The sequence below is a fragment of the Lathyrus oleraceus genome, chromosome 5 (genome assembly GCF_024323335.1).
Source record: "Lathyrus oleraceus cultivar Zhongwan6 chromosome 5, CAAS_Psat_ZW6_1.0, whole genome shotgun sequence".
NCBI lineage: Eukaryota > Viridiplantae > Streptophyta > Magnoliopsida > Fabales > Fabaceae > Lathyrus > Lathyrus oleraceus.
In genome coordinates this window covers 287,700,369-287,723,855 of record NC_066583.1, presented here as the reverse complement: position 1 = coordinate 287,723,855, position 23,487 = coordinate 287,700,369, and the positions used below count along the sequence as shown (strand labels likewise).

General features: G+C 33.9%; 1 protein-coding gene across 2 annotated transcripts; it reads left to right on the top strand.

Annotated features, from left to right (window-relative positions):
- Window positions 1-12,381: 12,381 nt before the first annotated feature.
- On the top strand, window positions 12,382-14,512 carry LOC127083953 (protein yippee-like). Of its 2 annotated transcripts, none has more exons than XM_051024318.1 (7): window positions 12,382-12,539; window positions 12,619-12,718; window positions 12,902-12,945; window positions 13,648-13,756; window positions 13,837-13,892; window positions 14,061-14,177; window positions 14,367-14,512. In XM_051024318.1, exons 2-6 carry the CDS (start codon window positions 12,623-12,625, stop codon window positions 14,143-14,145), a joined length of 390 nt encoding a protein of 129 aa, XP_050880275.1. In that variant the 5' UTR covers window positions 12,382-12,539; window positions 12,619-12,622; the 3' UTR covers window positions 14,146-14,177; window positions 14,367-14,512. The 2 variants fall into 2 exon arrangements, with proteins under 2 accessions (XP_050880275.1, XP_050880276.1); XM_051024319.1 differs by having other exon boundaries at window positions 12,391-12,544.
- Window positions 14,513-23,487: the final 8,975 nt, after the last annotated feature.

Sequence of the window (23,487 nt, the reverse complement as noted above, 5' to 3'; positions counted from 1 at the left end):
AGTTTTTATTTAAATTAGTTCCAGTTTTAAATATGATCAAAGGAAGAGTAATAGCTAGCTCTCAAGAAATGCTCTTCCCTTTTGTACTACTTCTCTTTACTTTGATTTAATGAACATGTTTGCTACTATTTTTTTATTTTAGTTATGATTTGCTACCTTATTAGTGCTAATGTGAAAAGAAAGAAAAAATTTACCAAAAATGAATGAACAAAAGCGATCAACATTGAAGTTCCCTTTGCAGTTTGAAAGTTGATGAAAAAAAGGGAAACCGACTACTTGTACTCAATCTTTTAGATACATTAGTGTAGCGGGGTATTCGTTACCATTAGAGATATTGACTAAATCCAAGGTAAATCATACAAGTCGAGTCGCCACCGCACTTCTATTTATCCAAAGGAATGGTTAGAAAGCGAACAAAAACCTAAAAGTTTTATCGAATCAAAAACTAGTAAAAGAGAGTCAGAGATCTGGGTAAGGGGATTGGTTATGCAATGGGAAGGTGTTAGGCACCCAAAACATCCTAGGTACTCCTAGGGAGCCCTTTTCACACTTGTGGTAAGGTTGTTGTTTTGTGAAAATTTGTTTGTGCAAACATGATTGAAGAGATGAGAAGAGAATATACAAGTTTATTTACATTTTGTGTTTGGATGGATAAACCCATTGCCTACGTACCATCTTAAAAAAGATTAGGATCAAAACCTCGTAGTTCGGGATAACAATCTCAAAAAATGAGTTGGTGAATTGATTGGTCCAAAAGCCTTAAGGTCTTTTGTTATCAAAGGGAGAAAACTCGACCTAAAACCACAAATCCACCATGTGAGGATAGCTTCAACATGCTAGTGAGGGGTTAACCCTATAATAAGCATGGAAGACTCATTGTCCATCACTAAGGATATAGGTGAGTATTACATCTACCATAAAGATAACTCAAACCTAACAACTAAAGGTTATGAAAAAGTTTGGATTAGAAGGTGGCCATTGAAACCACAAAAAACACGTTTGAATGGGTTATATTTACCAATTAGAAGTATATACAAAATGGTCAAGGTGGACTTAAAGATTCAATTCAAAATAAGTGTTATGAAAAAAAGGTTTGAAAATCAAAAGCATAAGGCTTAGGTTTCTAATGTTGAAAACAAAGGTTAAATGTTTTCACAAAAGTTTTGGCTTGGGTTAGAGTGGAGAGAAGAAGAAGAAGGGCTAAAGTCCTAAGTAAAGCAAAAAGGTGAGGGATAAGAAGCAAAACCACAATGGAGTTTCTCTCTTGAGATCATATTGATGATCCAAGTAGCTCTCATCCTTTGGAATAAACAAGCAAGTAAGCATAAACTCAAGCAATCAACAATAAGTGAACTCTTGGAAAGACTCCTCAATGCATCTTGGATCTCTCTCACTTGGAAGCTCATGGTAATGGTTCCTCAATTAAGCTCAAGTTGGAACTCCTAACACAAGAAAACACACATCAAAAGGTTCTATAATACAATCAAAGAATGGACAAGAGGGAGTTTAGAATATGGTCCTTTCAATGTTCATTTTCAAGCTTAAGCATTCTAAAGGCCCAATGCCTAGTTGCTCTTTGACTCCAAATTTGCATAGGGAATGTCCTAGAAACTAAGTCCATTTTGTCCAATTCTTTGCATAGGCAATGTCCTAGAAACTAAGTCCATTTGTCCATTTCTTTGCATTTGGTTCTCAACAATCAAAATAAAACACAAGCACAATAATATATACACAATTATGTGCTCAAGTGAGAAAAAGGCAAATGGAATTAACATAAACATGTGCACAAGTGAGCAAAGGGAAGAGCAAATGGATAATATGTGCAAGAATAGTAAATTGCATAAAAGTAAAGTGCAAAAAGTAAATGTTAGTTGTCAATGGTTAGTGTTAGTAGTTAGTGAGCCATAAGGCAAATTTAGCGCTATGTTAAGCAATCGTAATTGGACTTATGTAGAAGTCACAACTATCTGAGGCCAGTCAATAATAATGTAGGCAACAACACAAGTTAGAAGTCTTGATTAGTGAACCAAGTTCCAACAACTTGCCATGCCAAAAAGAAGAAGAGAATTGATCTTGTATTGGTTTAAGTCTTTTGCATGATTTAGGAAGCAACCTATTCTTAATGCAAAGCCATTCATTTGATCAATTAATCAAGATGAATTAGATTTGAATCAAGGAAGATTAAGCCTCCCTAATCAATGTTAACTTATCAACCTTCAACTCATTGATCAAAAAGAAAAAAGAAGAATAAGAAGAAAGAGATGACTAATGGAAAAAAGAAAATGGAAAGAATAAAGTGCATAAGGTGAAATAAAATGTACCAATCCATATGTGTTGACCAAGTGACATTGAGAGTCAAAGTCAAACAATGAGAAATCAGAAATGAGATGAAGATTGGAGGTCAAACAATAAGCAAAATATTTTTGGCATTTTTAATATTAAAATAAACTTGAATTAAAAATAAAAGAAATGTCAAACTTCAAAATCACTTCAAATCAACCTTGAAATGTCCAAGTGATTTATCCTAAGTTCAACAAGGCCAAACAAAGTTTGACAAAAAAATTCAGCATTTTTAAAAGTCAGAAACTATTTTTAATCAATTTAAAATGAATAAAAATAACCTAATTGAACTAAAATCTCAAATAAATCTCAAATCAATTAAAAAATTGATGAGAATATTTTTCATAGATCCATCATCATTCAAATAGGTTAGGAAAATATTTTTGTATTTTTTGAATATCAAAAACTATTTAAAATGAATTAAAAATAACCAGAAAAGAGAAAATTCACAAAAAATATCAAATGACAAAATAAAAAATATTAAAAATCAAAATTAGAAACTAGAATTTATTTGGAGAAGAATACAATTGGTCCCATATTTTTTGGACCAATAATAAAAGAGATATGAATTTTTGAAAATAATGGAAATAAAAGAAATTAAATTAGAAAATAAGAAATTCAAAAAAACCAGGAACGTTAGATCTGAGCTCATTAATTGAGCTGGCAGATCATACGCTCCAGAAGCGCGCCTCCACCATAGGCCAAAGTCCAACGCGTGACACTTAGCATTAATAAAAGTCAAAAGATCCAAGGGCTAGGATATAAACTGGAAATCAGATCCAACGATCCACAACGCATCTGGCAAAGGGATGGCCACCGGAGCCACCTTCTTCTCCGGTGAGCATGAAGATTCCGATGACAATTGCAGGTTTTCAAACCTTCATCATTTTGCACGATCCTTATATCAAAATAAAGCTGGGGTGATGTACATCACCCCTGTAACCTTGAATCACACTCAAGATTCCTATAGAGTAAGAAATCTGAGATGGAAGATCCAGGTATGAAAAATGCAGTTCAATAAAACACAAAATTGAAGCTACCACTAGCTTGCCTCTCAAGTGAGGACTTCAGAAAACATAATGGTCAGGCAAATAGATCAAAGAGTAATGAGTTTCGAAGAGAAAACCAGTTGATGATCAACCTTGGATTCTGGAGATTTGAGCTTGCTTCCTTGCTTCCTTTGGCAAAACATAAGTGCAATGGACTAAAGGATGAAGGTCTAGAAGCTTTAAATCCAAAGATTCAACCAGATGTAGTTGAATTTTAGATCTGAAAAATTTGAAGAAAAGTGAAATAGCTTCTTTGGTGAGAGGTTAGGTTTTCAGTTCAGCAGCATTTCAGGTTGATTCATGGATGAAATTTGAATGGAGTAAGGCTTCTATTTATAGATGGAATGGCAAGGCAAGTGTGATTCAATCCGTGTGCATGGAATTGGACATTCATTGCATGGGCTTGCATGATCATTCAAAAGGCCCAAATTCAATGCCAAATGCAATCTGAAATCATACCAAAGTGAAATGGACGTGTAATCTGAATGGTAATTGCTTGTGCATGGAGTTTTGATGTGTTATGCATAATTGAACCAAAAACTTCTCCTTTTCGAAAATACCATTTGCCAAATCCAAACATGAGCATGTGAATAATGGTTGGAAAGGTTTTGATGTAAGGAACAATTGTTATGTTGGGAAAAAATCCATTTGAAGTGTGGAAATTGGTGAAATTTGAGTTTAAAGTGCAAGGTGCAAAACATGTAAAGGCAAAGTTTCTAAATTTGGCCAATGTTCAAGCCCTTCTGTTTCAATGATGCAAACCTCAAATGAAAACACCTCCAACATCAAAGTTGTAGATCTATTAAAGACAATTAAAATGGACTTAAATTGTTCATAATTTGGATTTTTGATGAAAACGTTATGGGCACTTGAAGTTGGACTTTTTTGCCTTTCAATGCATTTGGTCCAAAGTGACCTATAATGTCTTGCATTATCACATGTATTTCCTTTAAGATTTTGAAATTTTATTCAACATAACATTTTAAGTAGACATCTTAATCTTTCCAATGCATTTGATCCCACCTCAAAATAATAAGAAATGAATGAGTTATGTCCTTGGGAAGTTGACCCAAAATTAGGGTTTCAGTCAAAATGACCTATAATGTATTGGAATGGGAGATGACCTTCCAAGTTTCAAATCAATTTCTGATGAACATGAAAGTTGTTCATATTGTCCTTAAGAACGTTTTTTATTTTGGGATCATCTCCATTTGACCAACACACAAAAAGTTAGGTCTCAGTGTATTTCAAAATAGTCAGATGAATTGACTGATCAACTTCTCAAGTCCATGACTCATATCTTGATGAATTGATGATTGAGGACACTCAAATAAGTTCAAATATGAATGAAATGATGAATTAAATAACTTCCCTTGATTGTATTTGATCATGGGCTGAGGTTGCTTCAAGAGCAAGGCATTGTGGTGCACAGATGAATTAGGGTTTCTTGGGGGACAAACCTCAAACCCTTTGCTTTGATCAAAATGATGAGTTGAGATGATAGGGAGGCATGTTTGATGGATGAGAGCTTTGGGAACCATTACCATGCTTGCTATCATCTTTTCTTGGCCATGTCTCTGCACAAAGGATCTCCTTGAAGCTTTTGACCTTGTGATTGCTTAAGCTACAAACAAAAGATGTTAGTGACATATTTTTGTGCTTTTGGTTAGTAAACAAAATGTGAAAAGCAATAATATATAATTCAAGCATGCTTGGTGATCTCAAACCACTCACAAGAGTTCCCACCCAAAGGTAAAGGGAACCAAGATGCTTATGATCCTTGAGGCAATGCAAATGCAATGTTATGATGCCATGAGGGATCTTAGGGACAAAATTGGGGTCTTACAATTAGCTAGTAATGTTTAAACTAAAAATTTCCATAATTCACTTTTATTCTTATGAGAGTATCCACACATTAGTTATTTTCTGGAATTTGCATTGTTTCTATTTGAGTCTATTGGTATGATAAATACACATTAAGGCATTTATTTATGAAAACTCTGGGCTTTTTAAACCAACCTGTATTGAATTGATTATATCCCTTGATAACCATTTTGATTAATAGCCATTATTTATGTGACATAGTCTATTTTATAGCCATTTGACTTGAAAGATTAATCTTTCCACCCTCTTTGGAGTTAGGTAGAAATTTTTGTTTCCTTGTCTGATGCAAAAGAACAAGTTTAGGATTACTCTTGGAAGTTAACAACGTTTAAGTTTGGGGTTGGTGTACTAGACAAATTGGTCAAAAAGAAAGCAAAATAAAAAGAAATATAAAGAATTTAAAATGGCTTCTTCAAAAAAAATTGTGAAAAAATGAATGAAAAGACTGCCAAAAGTGCATTCTCTAGTACCAATTGACCAAGCAAAGAGTGATATGAAAAGAACATGGTAACATAAGCAAAACTAGGTACCTAACTACAAAGGTTTAAGCCTATTATTCCAAATTATCCTATCCTGACATAAACCACATTACAACCTTGAAAATACCTCAAAAGTGTGTCTTTAAATATGACTTAGACTGATTTGGCTAGAAACTTTAAAAACCCATTGATAAATGCTTTTGTACGTTGATTGTGTGAGCACATTGTCAAATCAGGTGAATATATATAAGATGAGAGACATGTTGAGTACTTGTGTGTTTGGGATAACTTTTCTGAGTTAATTGAATTAAAGCAGAGAGAGGATGTGATGATCAGAAAAAGAAAGAAAGGTGACGTACATTGGTATGGGTAAGCATTTTGTTTGTGATGAAAATTTATGTGTGTAAACAAGTTACTTGCGGACAAGCAACATAGTAATTTTGGGGTTGTGATAACACTCGGTCATTATGTAATATATTCGAGTAATATCAGATAAAATCAATGGAATTATAAGAAAAATCCATGCCAAAATGTGAATAAATGAGTAAAATTTCTGAAAAGGAAGAAAATAGGGACTTAGAGAAAATTGTAAGAAAAGGAAAGAAAAAAAATAGCCCCTAGAATTCTCGCGACAGCGATGTTGTCATCATGGGTGCGATGAATTCACATTGTGATCACGATGCTACATAACGCGTCCGTGATGTGCTTTTTCCTGATACGTGTTAGCTGTTATAAATAGTTATTTTGCCACTTTTTTAGGGTTCCGAATTTGAGATATAAATTAATGGCCATGAGAGTTTAGAGCATAACTTTAGAGAGCATTGGAGTTATTGGAGAGATTATTTTCCATAGATTTTGATGAATAATTCTTATCAACTCATGGTAATTGTTAAATTCTCTAAGAGTGGATAAGTTATTCTAGATTAGGTCTTTTGAGATGAACCTTTTTGTACTCTGTTGGATCATATGACTGCTTGAGATTTATTCAATGCTTTTAATTTATTATCATTATTTAATTTTTCTTGATCTTAAATCTTGTTTTGAATTAGCGAGCGCAAAAATTGATATCAGATGGGTAGGGATTATTGATCTTAAGTCTACTGATCCGATCTAGGGCAATTATTCAGCTTAGTAATTAACTAGGAATATGTAATTATAAGTTGTGGCTTTTGAATTAAGGAATATAGAACACCTAGTTTAACTCTAAATTTGCCTAAGGAATTATGGAATTATTATATAAATTAGTTAGTTGTACACCAAGGAATTGGATGCAGTGGTCTTGTCAATTCGTCGTAAGATAATAGCATAATTTCCATTCAATTAATACATAGTTATCAATAGGTATAATTTTAGGATTCGAAATAAAGATCTATCGCCTTTCATCATTTAACTTTACCCCTATTTGTTATTACTTTTAAATCACATTGTTATTACGTTCTGAAATTTATAATCCATGTGGAGACAAATTAATTTTATTACTTTGATGAGACTAGTACACTTGCTAGAATTGTCATCATATACCCATCACCACCATATCTCGACGAGATTTCTTACTATCTTTTGTCTTCCCTTAATATTGAGAAGTGTTCCAATAAAACTATCACATAAATTTTTTTCACATGCATCACGTCAAGACAATATCTTACAACAAGGATAGACAAAAATGGAAGATCAAACAATACTGACCTCTTTTTCCAAATATTTTCTTTCATAAACTTCCTTCCTATCACATAAATGTTTTCTCTTATAAACTTCCTTCTAAGGCTAGACAATGTCTTACATCAAGGCTAGGCATTTTTGTTTCTTTCCAAAAACCACATATTATGTTGTTGTTTTTTCTAAACTTCCTTCCCGATTAAGGGCTTTGGAGCGATATCAAACTCCTGCTCTCTATTAAAAGCTTTATGCAATCTACAGTATGGATGATTGGGTCTTATAAATTTTCTATGCTCAAGGTAAACAACCTATTTTCATTTTGCAGTTAGTGGGAGCATGTATCATTTTCACATATAGGATACGTTTTATGTCTCTTGATGTTGTACCCAAACAAGTTACCGTATGCATGAAAATTATTGATTGTGCAAAACAACATGACACACATCTTAAAGTTATCATCCGTATACGCATTATCAACATCAACGTCTTCCTCCCACAAAAGTCTTAAATCTTCAATCAATGGAGTTAAATAGATATCAATGTCGTTCCCTAGTTGTTATGGACCCGAAATCATCATTGATAACATCATATATTTGCGCTTCATGCATAACCACAAAGATAGGTTGTAAATCACGAGAAGAAAAAACCATGAAGTATGATTAGTTCTCATATTACCAAATGGATTAATTCGGCCGGTGGCAAGTCCAAGCTTATAGTTTATTGGCTCAAGGGTAAAATCTAAAAACAACGAATCAACCTTCTTCCATTGCAATGAATCAGCTACATGGCAAATTTTTCCATCACGTGCTTTTTCACATGCATGCTATCTAATATTCTTTGCATCATTTACATTAGCAAACAATATTTTGAACCTTTGAATTATCGGTAGGTGCCACATCACCTTGGCAGGAACACCATTTCTAGTTACAACATCATCATCTTATGCACCATTGTCCTTCAGCTTGTAGCGGGATTCCCCACACATTGGGTACTCCTTCAAGTTTTCATACTATTTCCTATATAATATGCAATTATTACGACATGCATGTATTTTGACATAGTCTGAACCCATTGGACCCCGTATCTTGTTGGCCTCATAACTACGGTTCGACAAAGTATGGTCTTCTAGAAGCATTTCTTGCAATAATTCAAGCAATTAATAGAAACTTCTATTCTTCCACCCACATTTTGCCTTATGATTAAATAGTCTTAACACAACTGACAATTTTGTAAGATTTTTACATCCCGAAAATAGCGACTATTCTATGTCACTTTTCAAAGTATCTTTCACATGAGCTTTCTTAAAAGCATCTACTCCAATATCACAAATCAAATCTTCTAGAGTATCACTCATATATTCATCAACTTCAACTTTATGTGACACAATCCTTTTTTGTCATTTTACCATGTCGTACCCATTTTGTGTAATTTGGAATAATTTCATCACAACCTAAACAATTAAATATACCATCTTTTGGATATTTTTGTGTATTTCAACATTTTTTACAAGAACAAAAAAAATCACATTATTCTTAGGAATGTTTTTTTCTAGGAGTTCAAGAAATTGAATAATTTCATTCTCATATTTTTTACTTAATCTATTGACTTTCATCTAATTATAATCCATAATCACACACATCTTTTGAAAATAAAATAAAAATCATACACAACAACAATGAACATTTCTTCTCAATAAAACACCAATAACATAAAACAACAACTACTACAAATACCTGAAACAACACAACATTATACCCTAAGTCTCAAAAACCATAAAAACAACAACAACGACGACTCTTACAACGACAACAACAACAATAACATTACCGGTATAATCATGGAGAAAATTTTACATACCGGATACGTGATAAGAGAGTCAAATAAATGTGTTGGTTTGAGGTTCAAGTTTCCTTATTCGAGCTTCATTCCTCCTTGGAGAAGATGAATAGCAGTGTTTCAGTTTGTTAAGTAGGGAATATGAAGAATGGTGTTTCTTTCGTTCACTAGGGCGCAAAAAGATTATGAGAAATAATGAAAAGTGAATGAGACTTAATATGCTAATGTCAGAATAAAATATTATTTTAGAGTTTATATCTCGGTTGGGAGAAAAAACCAAGGGATAACAACTGAGGTAAAAGCTAGGTTCAATTTAATTAAATAAAATATTAATCAACATTTTTTGTCGTTTTTCAAGAAAACCGAAGGAAAAGAAGATTTATAAACTAAGGGCATAATTTTGGTTCTAAATAAAGCACAAAAATGTTGTGAATCGAAGCTTAAGTCCTGAGCTACATTTTCTATCGTTTTTCTAAATAACCAAGGGATAAGATTTAATTTTAAAAAACAAAATAAAAATGGTGTGTTCTAGGTCATTTGACCTTATTTTTTAATTGGATGAGGTGAAAGCTTGTTCATGAAATGTATTATTTGTAGTAGCGAGGTCTGAGACACATTTGACTCAGACAATTACGATTATGGCGGCAGTGGGGTGGCTTCAACTAGATAACTTGAAATTGATGTTGAAACTATTAGACTAGCGATGAGAACTGAGAAGTTCCCTATCCAACTGATCTACGAGGAAGGATTTGGTGAAATGTAGACCCCGCAGAAGTCACCACAAGCTGAGCACTTGCCTACGATAAAGGAAGTAACTCCTTATACAAAGGATGAGGGCCAATGCAATGGTGTAGTGAAATGCATGAACTATTTTGGAGCATAACAGTAAATAAGTAGTGAATTGGAGAAATCCTCGGTATAAGGTCTCCGACAGTATAATGGAAGTGTCTAGTGACCAGAGGGAGTGTATATGTTAAGACTAACACTCTAATGCATAAGCCAGTAAAGTTAGAGAGGTGAAACTACAAGTATATAATGATCATGTGACATGGAGTCACACTTATATACGAACGACAATTAGAATAATCTCTAATGAATAAGGTGTCTCATGCTAGGGGATTATTAGATGGACTCAACGGTTGAGATGGAACAATATCTTGCTCTAGTGTGAGGGTTGCCTCGTGAGAGTGTACTTATTTGTTAGTTTGATTGGACTTAGAATTGGATTGGACATCAAACGTTTTTATTATTATGATTTATAAACCAAATAATTTGTCATAAAAATAAATTTAAGAGTCATCGTAATCGACTTTGTACCGGTTGAAGACCGATTTCAATTTTAATCCAAATTATTCAATTAAACAAAAATCAATGTATTCGCTCTAAAATAATACTCCCCCCTCTCATAAAAAGTATTTCATTGCACTTTTTCTCTACCTCGACATAATTATCTTTTTAGAATATCAATGCAACATTTATTATTTTTTCACTATTGTACCCTTATTTAATAACTTTCACTCTATTAAAATACTTCACTACCTATAATTAATAAGAATATTATAGTAAATAATATTTAGTTATTCATTAAAATCAAAACATCTAATCATTTTTTTAACAACCGCGTATTACTCAAATATGATATTTTTTTGTGAGACAGAGAGAGTACTCCCTCCGTTTTTTATAAGTCATTTTTGACTTCTCACACATATGGAAAAGAGAAATTATGGAAGATTTTACAAAATGATCATTCATTAATTGTATGAAAAAAATAAATTTAAAGAATTAAAAGAAAGAGTATGATAAATATTTAAGAATATAGTAAGAAAAATATCATTAATGATTTTTTCGATATGGTAAACCGACTTATATTTTAGTACACCATTTTTCTTAAGACAACTTATAAAAAAAAGGGAATATCAATTTTTTTTAAAATCATTCTAATACTTAAACTCAATTTCATCATACATAACCAAATAAATGCTTAATTAAATTTTCATTAATTTCAATAGTAATGTTGTCATTTAAATGATCTTCGTCATAACATAACTAAACAAATGCTTAATTAAATTTACTTTAATTTCAATAGTAATGTTGCCATTTAAATGATCTAACCATACTTTTCTTATTATCCGTTGTTTGTTTTATCTTGCAACGATAAAATAATAAGGAATGATAAATAATTATTAATGAAAAACTAGTAGGGAGATTGAAAAAATCTCATATCGTTTAATTTTGTGAATTAAAAGAGAGTTTTAGAATATATATATATATATATATATATATATATATATATATATATATATATATATATAATACAAGTTTTTTAAAGTCCCTCATTGTTTAATTTGGTGAAGTAAGAGAGAGTTCAAGATTATATGTAGAATTCAAATTCTTCATTTTAAAATACACGAGTCAAAAATACCTTAAACTTGTATTTGACTTTCTTTGTTCTCTTATAATCTTGTATTAGAGTGTTGTGAGATGTAGTTGAATATTTATTTTGGAGGGTATGTGTGTATGAGGGACCTGAGTTAGTTAAGAGTATATTATGTGTTGTAACAATTTTCACATAGTGTTATGAAATAGTTTTTGGTTCAATCCATGGATAAGTGTTCTTAGTATGTTATGTGGTTACAGTTTTGTCTGATCTTCCACATCAGAAAAGAAGGGTAGTGTTATGAAAGAGTTGTTCAGATGCAGTCAAAAATTCGGTTGTACAGTTTGGGTAGAGAAAATTAATGGAAGATTTTTTTTACTTGTGGAAAATTCAAGTAAAAAATGTCTTGATCCAATCAAGATTATATAAGGTGCAAGATTATGTCGGTGGTTGAAAAACTTCCTACCAACAAAGAAGTTGCACCATAATGTTTTAACTTGGTTTTCGACATGTGAAAATTCTTGAATTGGTTTATCTTCAAGTGAAGTATACTCTTCTTTAGGTGGAGTATAATAGTTTTTTAAAACTATGATTGTCGGTGAAGATAATGGAAAATTCTTGTAGTAGTTTATCTTCAAATGAAATTTATTCTTCATGATAAAATATATGATTGTCATCTTTTGAGAATGTTTTTTTATTATCTATTATAATTCGAAGTGATTCGAACAATTAGTCTCTACCCTACACAAAAGATGGTCGATTTATAAAACAAATGCAACAATCATTATGATTTATTACCCATATCTATTGCGTATATAATACACTGAGTCTTAATCTCAAAAAGCAAAAAATAGAGAACCACTTCTCACTCGCGAGTCCACATTTTTTCCAACTCCATCGTGCCCACAACTTACACCGGTAAGGTAAATCCTCAACCATTATTCTCTTCTTCATCTTCTCAATTTCACCTTAATCTCTTAATGTCTTCCATCTTCAGATTCATGGGTAGGTTATTTCTCATCAATTTGGAAGGTAGGATCTATACCTGCAAATTCTGTCACACTCATCTTGCTTCATACGAAGACATCCTTTCCAAGGTTCCATTTTCATCACAATTCCAATCATATGTTGCTTAGACTAGGCTTCTTAAAATTTGTTTTTCATGTTCTTCTGGAAAATTTTGGTACTTTTGTTGCTGGTTCCCCTAATTCTTAATTGAGGTTTTTTATAAGAACAAAAATGTTCTAACTAAATTTGTTTTCCCTATGTTGTTGTTTTAGACTTTTCACTGCAGACATGGGAAAGCTTATCTCTTCAATAAGGTGTAAGTTATGCTTACTTTAAGCATTGTATGATTGATTCCTAAGAAACTGAAATAAACATCCGCAATAACGGTAATGTCTTTATCCATGGTATTGGAAATGAATCAACGAACAATAATGTCATTATGTTTATTCAAGAACTTGTTTTAGAATATACATATATACATTTTGCATTCCCACATTTGAATCATCTTATTCTTGCATTGAAGACATGTCGATCAAGTGGCAGACGGTGTGCACTAGGGGTATGGGTTGGGATCAGGGAGGTCGTGCAAAGCGGGCTACTGCGTAGGGCCTAAAATTTGTCACGGTTAAACCGTGACTAATAGGGTCTCTGTAAAATATTGTCACACTTAAATAGGGTTTAGATTTGTTTTGCATGGTTAAACTACGGCTAACTTACACAGGACCTCCAAAAAGTTGAGACGGCTATGCTGAAAGAGTATTAAGAAAGAAGTTCAGAGTTCGATCTTGCTGCTAACAAATTCTCTCTCTTTTTAATGATTAACCACCAACAAGAAATGCCGAACAGATATGAAATCATATCGTTGTCGATCTTATAGCACGTGTAACCAAAGTGTTGACCAAAACAGTTAGCTTTTAATCTGCGGCCTCTTGGGCCTCTAATACCGTTACATTATATTTTTGCAGTTGGGTTTGTTTAAGGATATAGTTGAAACTTGAAACCTTGTATTCTTTGACAGTGTGAATGTTTCTCCTGGCGAAACAGAGGAGAGGCACATGATGACTGGGTTACATACTGTGGCTGACATTTTTTGTGTCGGTTGTGGATCGATTGTGGGTTGGAAATATGTAAGATTACGAGGAAATGCCTCAAATGTCATGGTTTTCCCTTTTATGTAGCTTTTAGTTACGCAAATGGTGTTTTTCAGGAAACTGCTCATGAAAAAGATCAGAAGTACAAGGAAGGAAAATCTGTGCTTGAACGGTCAGTAGAAATATTGCGAGAGAACATTGCTAATATAAGGCCTATTTGAATTGACTTATTTAAACTTGTTTATTGATATTCACATTTGTGAGATTGTTTGCGAGAGTTTATGGAAGCAACTTATGAATTTGTAGCGGTTTAGATTAGATGAATTGTATTATTGGGCAGGTACAAGGTGTCGGGTCCTGATGGTAGCAATTATCGAATCAACAATGGAGCACATGTTGGCGGAAGCGATGCAGATGATATATAGTCATTCATCCCACCACATCACCATTCCTAATTGTACATTCCTTAACCCTGCAGCTAGCTAGTCACATGAATGTGAATTTATACAAGAAATTTAGCAAAGTCCGCATTGTCATGCTCTATCAGTAACACAATTTGAGTACATCTAATTGGTGATTCTGTTTTGTTTTACTAAGAAAAAGTTTATATTCGAACGTCTAATTGTTCCCGTTTTTCACTTTGTAGCATCATATTTGGATGAAGAAAGTCTTTCGAGTGCCATGGCGTCCTGTATCGTCAAGTAAATGTAAATGTAATGTATTGAAATTGAAATAAAACACTTTTGAAAACTATGTATTAATCTAACCTAATCTTTTGTTGGTTGATTTCAAGCTGATTTCTTCATGAAACTGATTTGAATCGGTTATGTTAAATGATATATTGCTTGAATGTGAAACACTCACACAACATAATTGAGATGTAAAGATTGAAAATTGTGTATAACTGAAGAAACTGATTTGAATCAGTTGTTTTGATAGATAATACTTGCTTGAATGTGAACCACTGACACAACAGGATTGAGTTGTAAAGATTGAAATCCATGTATTAATGCAAGAAATAAACAGTGATACTAGGCTGTATGTTTTTAAATAGATATTTGTGTGTTAGTTATAATTAGTTTTTATTTTTAGAATTTTTCTTGTCTAAAATTTTCATAAAACATCTATAAACTTTAAGAATATTGCAAAAATAATGTATGAGATTGTCATCTATTGTGATACCGGACTGATAAGTGTTACCGCAAAAAATCATACTTCTACTTCTTTGTTGTCACATATAGAAGAATATGAGAACTAGATATAAGTTGGACGTAAAAACAAACTTCTCAAACTTAAATACGGGGATGACAAATTATTTTAAGTTAATATCTAATTTGATTAGGAGATAAATTAGAATATTAAAAATTAAGAAATAATTTTAAGGTTATTTATATGGGTTATAATCTCCATTTATAGAGGAAATATAAAAATATTGTTTATTAGAATTCTTGTCATCTTATTCTTCATCAGAAAGTCTTTAGCCTTATCTCATGTTAATGTAATTTACCAAAGAAAATATGTGTCAATGATTGTTAAATCTTTAGATCCACAAATTTTAGTGACTTTAGATTGTCAACTATGGTTTAAGCATCTAAGAATTTTAATATCCAATTCTTCATTTAAAAATATTTTTCTCAGAAATCTCATATGACTCACGATATGCGTAAATCGTATTTGCATATATTCATGGGTTAATGTGATCAAACCCGCCCTGTTTACTTCAGTAGTTCCCTCGTGGATAATTTAGAGGATGTACTGCATTTTCTTACTGCAAAAATTCATCATGGTTGAGAGTAGTAGTGATGGCAGTTTTTGCTTTAAAACCGCACTGCACATTTTCTTTATAATCATTGGTCAAATCCTTTTTAGTTTTGTATTATACAACACCATTAAATTTTTGTGTATGAACAAACGAACCCTACTTCATAACTTTCCAAATGCCACAATCCATCCCTTCTATGAAAAACTTAATTCTCTCTTCCCACAAAGTATACCCTTCTCCGTTAAAGGATGTGGATTTGTATAATGAATAACTTGAAGTCATTTTTTCTACTGGGAGGATTAGCCTTTAACACGAGTTAAACTCTGATACCACTTGTTGGACAAGTGACTTCAAGCACAAGAGAGGGGGTGAATTGTGATATTTAAAATTCACGATTACTTTAGTAGTTTTCTCAATTACACTTGAAATCATGTTAAAAATTTCTTAAGAATAGAGTAAATAGTTGCGGAAATAAAAACAGTAAAAATATATAGCAAAAATTAAATAGGATAAGAGTTATAGAAATTGCGCCAGAGAATTATCCAGGTTTGGACAAACGTTGGCATAGTTCTATTCCCAAGAGATCCTCATGAGATTTTGTCTATAAACTTTGAGCTTTTATAGGTTATGCTCACGAACCTTAATACAACATGATCTTAAGATTTTACTGGCTTATCCCCAACCAAAGAGAGTTTTTACCTAGGCTAAGCTAACGAACCTTTTAAAAAATTTCCGGTCTTATCTTAATAACCAAACATAATTTTTTCTAGCAAAGTTCCAGAAACCAAAATAGAGATTTTATGACTGATTTATCTCACGAACCAAACTCAGTTTCCCAAGAGTATCGCACTCTAGAGAATTAAAACAATAATACATCCAATACAAATTCTTCTTCACGAGTAATGTTTCACTCAAACACACCATGACAACTTAAGTGAAAAGAAAAATGTTTCTAGAGAGAGAAAGAGAGAAAATAAAGAGACAAATTTCAAAAAATAAATGTAAAGCTTTGGAAAATGGTGTGAAATCAAGAGGAGGCGATCTTGCTTCATATAGGAGAAAGAAAATTCAAAAAAGGAAAAGATCCATTGGCGAAATTAAAGTCCCAATCAATTGGCTACTTGTCTCAATCGACTGGATGATCAATTTTAATCGATCACTTTTGCCCAATATAAAAAGATTGGATAGAGTTGTTACGAGTAATTAATATGTTGTCCTAACCTATTGGTTAATCGATTAAGCCTTCTCTGATCTATTGGGTTGATTCCCCTAATTGATTGGGTAGTTCAAAAAAGTATTTCCAATCGATTGGTTTAAGACCCCAATTAATCTGGTAGTTCAAAAAAGCCTTTAAAATAAAGTACATGGTTTCCTAATAACTTAGCTCGGACTTGAAAACATTTTTAAGAGTTTCAAATTTTTTTTACGTGTGTATGCGAGTTGTTGTAGTGCTCAGGAGTTACTTCCTTACTTTTACAAAGCTCTGGTCACTCAGACAGACACGACCTGACGATCTTTTTCACACTTCTCTCTTTCACACTTTGAAGTTTCAATACTTGTCAGATAAACCAATCATATAAGAAATTTCTTGAATCTTCTTAGATATGAGGTTTTCTTAATCAGAGAGTTGAAAGCTTTTGCCACCGACTTTAATAATCATTGTTGTCGCCATCAAAATTTTCAAAAAAATATTTTGCGAGATTATCAACTTTATTCATGTAAGCACATAAATTCACATATTCTTCAAAAATTAAGAAAACCCTTAACATGCAAGTGACTTCTTATCCTGTCTCTTTACTCGCCATTTCCTCTCTCAATTTCTAATTTTGCACAATTTCTAATTTTGCACAATTTCTAATTTTGCGAGATTATCAACTTTATACATGTAAACACATAAATCCACATATTCTTCAAAAATTCAAGAAAACCCTTAACATGCAAGTAACTTCTTATTCTTTCTCTTTACTCTCCATTTCCTCTCTCCAATCTCTCCCAATTTCTAATTTTGCACAAGTGAAAAAATGAGACAAATGAGAGGAAAACTTCATGAAAACACTTCTATACCCCCTAGATAAAAATACTTGTTTGCTCTTGTACTTAAAGCTAAACTCCTAATCATGCCACATTGTGAGATTAGTGCTAACTCTAAATGCTTAACTTTAATCCACTCATAAGTTCTACTAACTTTCATCAATTAAGGTTGGAAAAGGAATGGAATTACACCCCCCCAAGTAAAATTTCACCTTCGAAATTTAAAAAATTACCTGAATAGATGAGGGCAATTCATCTGCATCTTCGACTCCAACTCCAAAGTAGCTTCACTGGGGTGCGACTCTTCCCATAACACCTTCACTAGAGGTATCTTTTTATTCATTAGAGATTTGAGTGCATAATATACAATGTGGCTAGGTTGAGGTTGAAAGGTGAGATCAATTACAACTTCAATCGTATATGGAAGGATAGGTTGAAAAGTATCTGGTATAAATTTCCTGAGCTGAGATACGTGGAACACGTCATGAAGCCTGAATGGGGAAGGCTATAATTCCAATTGGTAGACCACTTCACCTACCCGACTTAAGATCTGATACAGATCAATTTACCTCATACTCAATTTCTTCTCCTTAAATGGTCTGTTTTGCCCTAGCTTAAGGGTAACCTTCAAGAATACATGATCTCCTTCATGAAATTCCAAAGGCCTTCTACGTCGATCCACATAACTCTTCTGCCAATCTTGAGTTTTCTTCATCTTTTCCTGGATAATCCTTATCTTTTTTGTGGTCTCTTAGATAATTTTTGGTTCTAAAATTCCTTTGTCTCCGAATTTCCCCCAACACAAAGGCGTCTTACACTTCCTTCCATACAATGCTTCATATTGTACCATTTTGATGCTCAAGTAATAACTGTTGTTGTAAGAGAATTAGATCAAGGGCAAATGGTAATTCCAACTTCCTACACTTTCCAAGATACAAGGCCACAATGTATCCTTAATGGTGTAGTTAGTTCTTTCTACATGTCCATTAGGTTGAGGATGAATAAATGTATTGAGGTTCAATTTGGTTCCCATTTCATGGTGTAAAGCCTTCCAAAACCTAGAAGTAAACTTCAGATCTCGGTTTGATAGGATATAGGCCGGTACACCATTGAATCTAACTGCTTCTATAATGAATAGTCTCGCCAACGGGGTAACTTTATAAGTAGTCTTAACGGGTAGAAAATGAGTCGGCTTGGTTAATCTATCCACTATTACCCAAATTTAGTCATGGCTGACAATCGTTCGAGGTAAACTCACTATGAAATCCATTAAGATATCATCCCACTTCCACTTGTGTATTCTCAAACGTTGTAACATACCACCTAGCCTTCAATGTTCAATCTTTACTTGCTGACACACTATGCATCTAGCCATAAAATCCGTAATGTCCTTTTTCATATTGGGCCACCATAAGTTCTCCTTCAAATTTTGATACGGGTGAATGGTAAAATCACTTTTGTAAGCCTCCTCCAAAATTACTCACCTCATTTCTGAATCATCTAGTATACACATCCTCTGGTTGAATAAAAGAAATTTGTCCATTGGCGGGTGAAACCTAGATATTCAACCCTAGATTACAATTTTGCCTCTAATAATTAGGCTTACCTTGTCCTTTCTCTCAGGTCCATACTATGCTCATTTTGTTGATTTGAACTCCCACCCGAGTCCATGTGAACTGCAGGTTAAGATCTCAGAATCTCTCCAACAGGTTATGCTCTAGCATCATTAACTTTGATGTATGCATTTCTTTTCTACTCAGTGCATCTACTTGTAAAGACAAAGTGTCATACAACATACGATATCAAGTTTCGATGATGACAAAAGACCATCATGCACGTCTACAAACAAATGCAACACATTACCCACCATATCCTTTTCTACGTTCCTCTAAATCTACTATAATCATTAAAAACATGTAGACAAAGTGTGATCATGACTAAATGCATGAAAATCACAAATCACAATTTTTTTTGCAGATTTGAAAGCTTTGAGTCGACCATAGGGGTCAGCTCAAAGCTCACGGGTCAGCGCAAAGCTCAACCCAAACTGGAGGATGGTCAGCGCAAAACTGCTTGCGTCGACCATAGGGTCGGCGCATAGCTCACGGGTCGGCGCATAAACCCCTTGAGTCGACCACACGTCAGCGCATGGCATAGTGATGCTATCCACGGGTCAGCGCATGAAATGTTTGAGTCGACCATAAGGGTCGGCGCATGCCCCACGGGTCAGCGCACGCCGACCTATGGTCGACCGTTCGCGCGCCAACTCAGCTTTCTGAGTTATTTCAAATGTTTAAAATTCTGTTATGTTTGTTTGGCTTAGTCTGTTACTATATATAGAAGTCAAAACACTTCTATTAACCAACATTTTGTCAATTTGTATTCAAGTGTTCAAGGAAACAAGAAAGAGTGAAAAAGGTGTCAAAGATTCATCATCTTCATCTTCAACAGTTCACAATACATCAACTGCACACAATAACTTTTGATGTGATTCGTGATAGATTAAAGGTGATAAGGTTCGTAGCTACGATTGGAGAATCGGGTTCGAGTTGAAGTCTTGGCAGGTTCTTTCTTGAATAAAACCATTAGGGTTTTATCCTCCAATACCGGTTTGTGTTTGGGGTTTTTTGGACGAATTGCTTCATTAACATTCAGCTGAGCGAAGGTGACTGATAAGAGAACGTCTTCATCAGTCTAGTAGCGGATTCGGTGTTTGAGTAGTGAAGGATTCGGGTTTGATTCGTTCGTGTTCGTGATCAGCCGGGCCAAGGGGTTGAAGAACGGAAGGTTCCTCAACGAGTGGCAGGAAACGGAGGTCCAGCATCAACGATCAAAGGTCTTGATTCATCTTGAATCAAGGAGCAAGGATAAGAAGTATCATTCAACACATTGGAAGTTCTGTTGTTTACATACTTTGCAATCCTTGTAAAAACGATTAAATTTCACAGGTGATATCTATTTAATCATCTCAATTCTATTTTTAGAATTGAGGGCAGACGTACCCCGAAGCGAGGACGGCGGGGGAACTGCCTCATCAAATATGCGTCTTCTTTAATTTTCTGCATAATCTGTTTTTCAGCTTAAAATTTAAGTGATTTTAGTTTAAGCAATTTTTACCAAACGTTGATATAAGTTGAGTAAGTGATTAAAACAGCTGTTTGAATACTAAGTACAATAATACATTGTACTAGGATAAATTGATTTACTTACTCAACTCAAGTATCACTCGGGGTGTTTATGCACACCAAGTGTTTGTAAATTTGCTTAAGCCAAAGTTGTCTTAAGTTTGTATCCGTTTAAATTTGGTATTTTGATTCATTGGAACTAGGTTCGCTAGTAAGTGAATTATTTCATTGATTGTGCAACAAGTGTAGTGACTTGTATTCCAATTCATCTATTATCCATTAGCTTAACGCATATCCGGTTTTCCAATAACGGTTCGTTTTAGACTAAAATTTTCCTCGGCCGCTTCCGCATTTAAAACAACTTTTCAAAACCAATTTTCTTTCAAATTGGTAGCGCCGACTCAAGTTTTTAATTGGGATCTATTCAACCCCCCCTTCTAGATCCGTGCCATAGTCTAACAAGTGGTATCAGGAGCTCCGGTTCACTCCGTGCTTCAAAATACAACGTTGATAGAAAATGGCTAACGAACCTAAAGGGGCTTACAATAGAGCTCCCGTTTTCAATGGTGAAAATTATAGTTATTGGAAAGACTGCATGCGGGTGCACATAAATTCCATAGATAGAAAAATATGGAATGTTATTCTCAATGGTCCAATTGAAATAACCATGACCAATGAGAATAATGAAATAGTGCCTAAGCCTGAAGCACAATGGACCGATGATGATGAAAAGAAATACAACTATGATTGGAAAGCCAAAAATATCCTAATCTCCTCATTAGGTGTAGACGAATACTATCGTGTATCCCATTGCCCTACTGCTAAGGCGATGTGGGATTCACTTCAAATTGCCCATGAGGGGACAAATGATGTTAAATTGGCTAGAATCAATACACTAACACAAGAGTTTGATCTCTTTTTCATGGAGCAAGGGGAAACCATTGCCGACATGCAAAAGAGATTCACTCATCTAATCAATCGATTACATTCACTAGGTAAACCTATTTCCAATGATGTTGCTACTAATAAGATCTTAAGATGTCTTAACAGGGAATGGCAGCCGAAAGTGACCGCCATCAAAGAGGCAAATGATCTTACCACATTGGACTTGACAACATTGTTCGGTAAACTACAAGAGCATGAACAAGTTCTCTTAAGCTTGGAACAACACGAAAGGAAAGAAAAGAAAGACAAAGCTAAGGTGAGTGAAAAGAAATCAATAGCTCTAAAGACTTCCTCCTCAAAGTCTCAAGCAAAAGAGCAAAGTGATTATTCATCAAGTGACGAAGAAGAAGAGGACAAGAGTGAAGATATGGGGCTGTTCGTCAAACGCTACAACCGTTACGTAAGAAAGAACGGCATCCAACATTCCGAGAAGAACTTGGTAAACTTCCGGAAGCAATCTAGGTTCTCTAAAAATGATGACTCAAAAGGAAAAACAACTAGAGGGTCGTGCTATAAGTGTGGAAAACCGGGTCACTACAAACCGGACTGTCCGATGAACAAAAAGACAAAAGAAAAAGACTCATACAAATCACATAAGAAACCATCAAAGCCAAGGAGGGCATACATAGCTCGGGAAAGCGATAGCGACTCCTCCGATGATGAAAGCTCTAGTGATGAAGATGAAAATGCAAATCTATGTCTCTCTGCTCATCAAAAGAACAAGAAGAAACAGGTACGACATGCTAAATATGAAAATTCCTCTGGTATGTCTCATCATGAATTGCAAACTGCTTTTGACACTTTACACTATGAAGCGAAAGAGGCCTTTAAAAGGCTTGCCTCAAATAAGAAAATCTTTTCTCATTTAGAACAAAAAATTCAAGAATCCGAAAGGAAACTTGAGGCACTTAAGGCTTCTATAGTGGAAAGCACAAAAACAAGTTATGAGGACCTTAAAAGTAGAATGATGAACTTTGGGTGTGATACTTGTTACATTTGGCAAGGTGAAGTAAGGAACCTAAAAGCCAAACTTGACAAGGCTCTTGAGCCCAAGATTACATTTGCTATTGATAAATCTAATTTTCGAAAGAGTATGGTTAATCCATATCAAAAATACAAATATGTTATAAAGGATGAAGATAGCAAAAGTGATCAAAATGAAAAGTTCTCTTGTCTTTATTGTTGCAAGAAAGGCCATTCCATTGCTAAATGTAGATTTAGGAGATTTTTGGTTCCTAAAGGCATTTATCAATGGATGCCCAAATGCAACCATTTTGTTCCTCACCACTCAGGACCCAATAAGCCATTGGGTACCTTCTCTTGTTAATTATCTTGTCACAGGTACAATGCCTCGAGACTACCGAGAGAAGATGGTTTCTCGATAGTGGATGCTCAAGGCACATGTCTGGTGACATATCTCTCTTTATTGACTTTGTGGCTAAGAAGAAGGGATATGTAACTTATGGTGATAACAACCGTGGAGCAATACTTGGTAAAGGTAGTGTAGGTAATCCCTCGTCTACTACTATCTCTGATGTGTTGCTTGTCGAAGGTCTTAAACACAATCTACTTAGCATCAGTCAATTATGTGACAAAGGATACAATGTATCGTTTTCAAAAGATTGTTGCAAAATTGTACATAATGATGATAAGAAGAGTATGTTTAATGGTCTTCGTGTGAACAATGTCTATATGCTTGACTTAAATGAAGTATCGTTAACAAGTGACAAATGCCTCGTAACAATGAGTGAAGACTCATGGTTATGGCATAGGCGTTTAGCACATGTTAACTTTGACTTACTCAACAAAGTAGTCTCAAAAGATCTAGTCCTAGGTCTCCCCAAAATTAAGTTCACCAAGGATCACCTTTGTGATGCTTGTCAAAAGGGGAAGCAAACGAGGAT